General features: G+C 37.9%; 1 protein-coding gene across 1 annotated transcript in view; it reads left to right on the top strand.

Annotated features, from left to right (window-relative positions):
* Positions 1-892: 892 nt before the first annotated feature.
* Positions 893-5,000, top strand: part of uncx4.1 (Unc4.1 homeobox (C. elegans)) — a 4,693-nt gene continuing 585 nt past the window's right edge. The window contains exons 1-3 of the mRNA XM_036540783.1: positions 893-1,268; positions 2,046-2,221; positions 4,435-5,000. The exon at positions 4,435-5,000 is cut by the window's right edge and continues 585 nt beyond it. Coding sequence (XP_036396676.1) covers positions 1,010-1,268; positions 2,046-2,221; positions 4,435-5,000 — 1,001 coding nt within the window. The 5' untranslated portion in view covers positions 893-1,009. The remainder of the gene's footprint in view (positions 1,269-2,045; positions 2,222-4,434) is intronic.

Here is a 5,000-nt window from a genome sequence, read left to right as displayed (position 1 = left end):
ACATATATATTTAATTTTTAGCGACTTACGCAAAGTTTGATTTTTGTTGTAAAAGATATACTTTGTTCTGTCTGCGGTTATAGAGAGTTTGTAAACTTCATTGGGAATATAATTTAATTATAACAAATTGGGCTGCAGTTTCAGCCCTATTAATCACAGGCAGAATGAGACTGGGAATATATATTTCTCTTTTTTTTAATTTCTCGCCTCCTTGCTAAACAGGAGCAATGTTTAATTAGGCGAGGTCATGTAATTAATAATTTAATATCTTCGTGTCGATAAAATCGACAGAAGGGATGTGGAATTAAAGATCACTTTCTTATTGCCACCAACATATCACCTTTTTAAAATTGCGTTGAGTTTGGGGAAGTGGCGAGGAGATGAAAAGGGTTGTAGTTTTAAATTCAATGTGACAGCTCGGGAAAGGGTGGATGATGAATCCCCTATTATTGGATCAGTCTGTTTGGCGCTCAGTGTCTCTGTGTAATTGGAAAACATCACTTTAAAGGTTCAGGGAGTAAAGCGTTTCTTCTGAAAAAATCTGCACAACATGTTGTTGACTGATTTTAAGGGAAATCTATTATTGTTTTAAGAGCGAGCGAGATGGGAGATGTAAAATCTCTGTGTTCTGTGCCTGTTTAGTATTTAACTGGATATCAATCACGTCGCTACTTCTCCAAACCCCCGTCTATTTGTGATGTAGCTCATATCAAAGCCCCCCTGTCCTGTTGTGACAGCTCTGATATTGTTTATTGAGGTGGATGTCAGGTATAATTAGCAATCGATATGGAAAACGTTTTCAAACCACGTCTCTGACGTCAGAGCCGATTAACGTTTCTTATTGGTCCCAAATTCCCAAAGCCTGGGCTAATTATTGGAAGGTTGATGTTGATAAAGTAAAGCTCACCCTCCTCTCCACAGCATGTCCCCTCCTCACTGCCCACTCTTACTGCATGCTTTCTAAATTCCCACAACCAGCCTCCAGACTTTGGCCTCTTTTGCCCGGGAGATGATGGACAGCAGGATACTAGAGCACCCTCATGCCCAGTTTGGAGGTTCTCTTAGTGGGATGGTGGGCTTTCCCTACCATTTGAGCCACCACCATGTATACGAATTAGCCGGGCACCAACTCCAGTCTGCGGCCGCGGTTCCTTTCTCCATAGACGGATTACTGAACGGTTCCTGCACGGCTTCCGTGGTCAATTCAAACCCTCTGCTGTCCTCTGGCTGCGGCATGAATGGAGATAACCAGCAATACAAACTGACAGGTAAGAAAACGGGATACAATACTTTACAAGAAATCGTCGACAAACCATGACTAACAATACTGAAAATATGAGAGTATGAGTGTGGGACTTCATTGTTCACGTGGCAAGCGGGCTTTTCGATTATTATTATTATTTTTTTTTTACAAAGTCTTTCTGTAAAACCGTTGTAACGTTTCGAAAACAAATAGAGTTTGATGTTATTTTCGATGATCACACTGAATTACATTTAAAGCATTGCTGCCATTAATACTGAATATACCGTCGATTTATCAATACAAGGTATGGTACGGATGGACAACAGACGGTTCAGATACGTACATTTGTCGCCAGACTTACGTTGTAGTAATAAACGAACGCCGAACGTATATTTCCTGAAAATGTTAAGGCAACCTTGCAGGCGAGAACACATGAGTGAAATCGAGAAGATGTCTTTGTTATGTCACTAAAGTGCTTATCACCGTTTTGCTGTGTTGAAATGAAAAAGCTATACTGAGGAAGCAATATATATATATATATATGCTATTTACGCGACCTACAATGAAATTTTGAAAATATTCTATGTAAATGATCTATTTCAAAATCGTATAATAATGAAAAATGCACATTGCTTTAACAACTCGAGGGATAATGTTACAAGACGTACATACTGTTAGCATGTATGCATCACAGTTCTTAATCGATTCACGACATGTGTACAGACAGAGTCAGTTGTTTTTTTATTATTATTTTATATGTAACCCGTGTATATACTTATAATATCTTTTTCATTCACTCCAGATTCGGGAGATCCAGACAAGGATAGCCCTGGTTGTAAGAGGAGAAGAACTCGCACTAATTTCACTGGATGGCAACTGGAAGAATTAGAAAAGGCTTTTAACGAGAGTCACTACCCAGACGTGTTCATGAGGGAGGCACTTGCGCTGAGACTGGACTTGGTAGAGTCTAGGGTGCAGGTAACTAACATTTACTATTTATTATTTAAAAAGCCACCCTTCTTGCCACCGCTTGTTTTAGTATGTAAAAAATTAATTCTCACATGCGTTACATGCCCAAAATACAGCACTGCAGAACAATAACTGGAAGAAATACCCGTAATCGTCTATTCAGCTTGGCTAATGTTTATTATTGTTGCATAATAAGTGTAGTGTATACTCTTCGATTTGTTAATACTAATATTTTTGCAATTTAATGGTATCACAGGCACCATTTTATGTGAAGTCATAGAATAGTGCAATATGCAGTTTCACAATCTATGTCTTGAAAAAAACATACAGTACAGGTCCTCCGAGTATATTGCATTTTGAACACATTTTAATGTAGATGTCTTTGAACACATACTTAAATTATTCCTCCACACAGGGTATCGATAGATGAATATTATGCTTTATTTAAAAGTTTTAACGGTGGTTTACAAAGAAGTGTTGTTTTGTACATAACAACAGTAATAATAATAGTAATAATTTGTGTTGGTACTGTTTAAAAAAACTTTTAAATGAAATTTGAAATTCACACAAATTAAAACCGTGACAACAACAAAGTCGTTTTATTAACGTGGAAATAACAGATTATAGACATGGAAATACTGAAAAACACCCTGAATCCAGGACAAACTTTGTAAATAATGAAAAATGATATAAAATAAACGATAGATAAGTTGAGTTAATGAGACAAACGGGTCATTGTTAATCCATTAATGCTTTGTTAAAGTAAATTTTACAATGTGAAAGTCCTCCCCTTTTGACCTCCCCAGTTGCAAACACTTTATCCAATTTGCTCAGAGGTCGTTAAGTGAAGTCAAGACCCTGAATTTCCCTTTAATACGGTAATGAGGAGCCCTTATTGACAAGGCCGTCTGGAGCTAACACAAAGACACGGCCACAGGAGTGGAATGTACAGGTCTGACAAACATTTCACACATGTACGATTACGTGAATTTACACAAATTTTAAAAGATTTACTAATATTATTGTTTTATTGTTATGTTATTATTATTATTATTTTTACAAAATGGGATAATATTTAGTCTTACTTGATGATGTAAACCAGCCAATTAATTTGCTTGTTTTGTTGGTGACAATATCTGATGGGGATGTGCTGTGTTTTCGTAAACGAGTGGGTTAGTATGGCTAGGCAAGGAATGTCGAAAATGTGGGGGACCTTTATTGCATATCGTCATTTTCCATTGTCACTACATCAAAATCTGCAGTAAGAACGTAAGACGTAACAAATATGTAACATGTAACCCTATTTACCTAGATTCTATGTATATATAGACCTATATATACTGATTGAAATATTAATTGAAATGTGATTATAAAACATTAATTGGTCCTGCCCAGCCAAAGGCCTTGTCGATAAGAATAATATAAATATGGGCTTGTCTACTCGCATTGTACTCCCTATATACTTCTGAAAGATACTTGAGGGCGCAAGATTTGTTTTTTTTTTTTTTTTTCAGGAAAGAATTCGTGCAATGGAGTAAATTAACATTTACACTGAATACATTCGGCAGTTGAACTAGCTGTTTTTATACAGGTGCAAGTTCAAACAGCTGATATGGCCTGTTAAACAACAGCAATAGCCTATGTTTAGGCCGCCGCTTTTATGCTGTTATGTATAACCAAAGATATGGAAAGATCCAGTCAACTTCTTGAACATTTGTTCTTTACAGTACTTACAGGCCTCTGTGTTTTACCTTCTGGATACAGAACCATAGTGTTACTAGGCCTATGTGCTTGAAAATATTTGAATTGCAAACTCAGTATCTGTCGAATTGCATCCATTAAAGTATATACATTCATGCAGGTTTGGTAAAATATTTTGCAGTATTTTTATTACACCCATTAGATTCAACGTTTTTTATTAATATAATATTGAAGAGACGTCCAGGTAACTCGAACTAAACATTATGGTGAATCAAAGGCAATTGATTTACAAAATGATAGGTTATGTTTTATCACAATAAATACTAATGGTTTCCTTCTTGAAAATCTGTCATATTGGCTCAAGCTCATTTTGAGTTGCCGTATTTTTTATTATTACGACTTCAGTGATTGGATGGAAAAGCATCTCACCAATTTGCGGGGACTTGAGCACGGCCTGTACAATGAATTTGATCGGCGAGAACTGAAATTAATAAAAACAATTTTCATTCTTCGGTGTGTAGGTTTGGTTCCAAAACCGCAGAGCTAAATGGAGGAAAAAAGAGAATACAAAGAAGGGCCCAGGCCGACCAGCTCACAACTCCCATCCAACAACATGCAGTGGGGAACCTATGGACCCTGAAGAAATCGCTCGGAGAGAGCTTGAGAGACTGGAGAAGAAGAAAAGGAAGCAGGAAAAAAAGCTTTTGAAGTCACAGAACAAACTACTGTCAGGAGACTTATTCCACACTCCCGGTTCGGACAGTGACAGTGGAGTGTCACAAGTAACAGACAGTGAGCAAGGGCCGAACATAGTTCATTCTGACCTAGCAGCCCGAAACCAAACCGAATCAAGCTGTGACCAAACACGTCAAAAATTCCAGAGCCAAAGAAACGTGGGCCAAGACGCTAGCGGATCAGAGCAGGACTCCTCCGACAGCAGTCACAACTCCAACTTGTGTTCCAACAACAGAGCTTCCGCCCTTCAAAAATTAAACCCTTTCAGTGTGGAGAGCCTTCTTTCGGACTCAACGCCACGGCGGAAACCCACCTTGGACTTCCCTGCTTTACCCTCCCCACGACCCTTAAT

The sequence above is a fragment of the Megalops cyprinoides genome, chromosome 1 (assembly GCF_013368585.1).
Source record: "Megalops cyprinoides isolate fMegCyp1 chromosome 1, fMegCyp1.pri, whole genome shotgun sequence".
Taxonomy (NCBI): domain Eukaryota; kingdom Metazoa; phylum Chordata; class Actinopteri; order Elopiformes; family Megalopidae; genus Megalops; species Megalops cyprinoides.
This window is presented reverse-complemented; position numbering and strand designations above follow the sequence as displayed.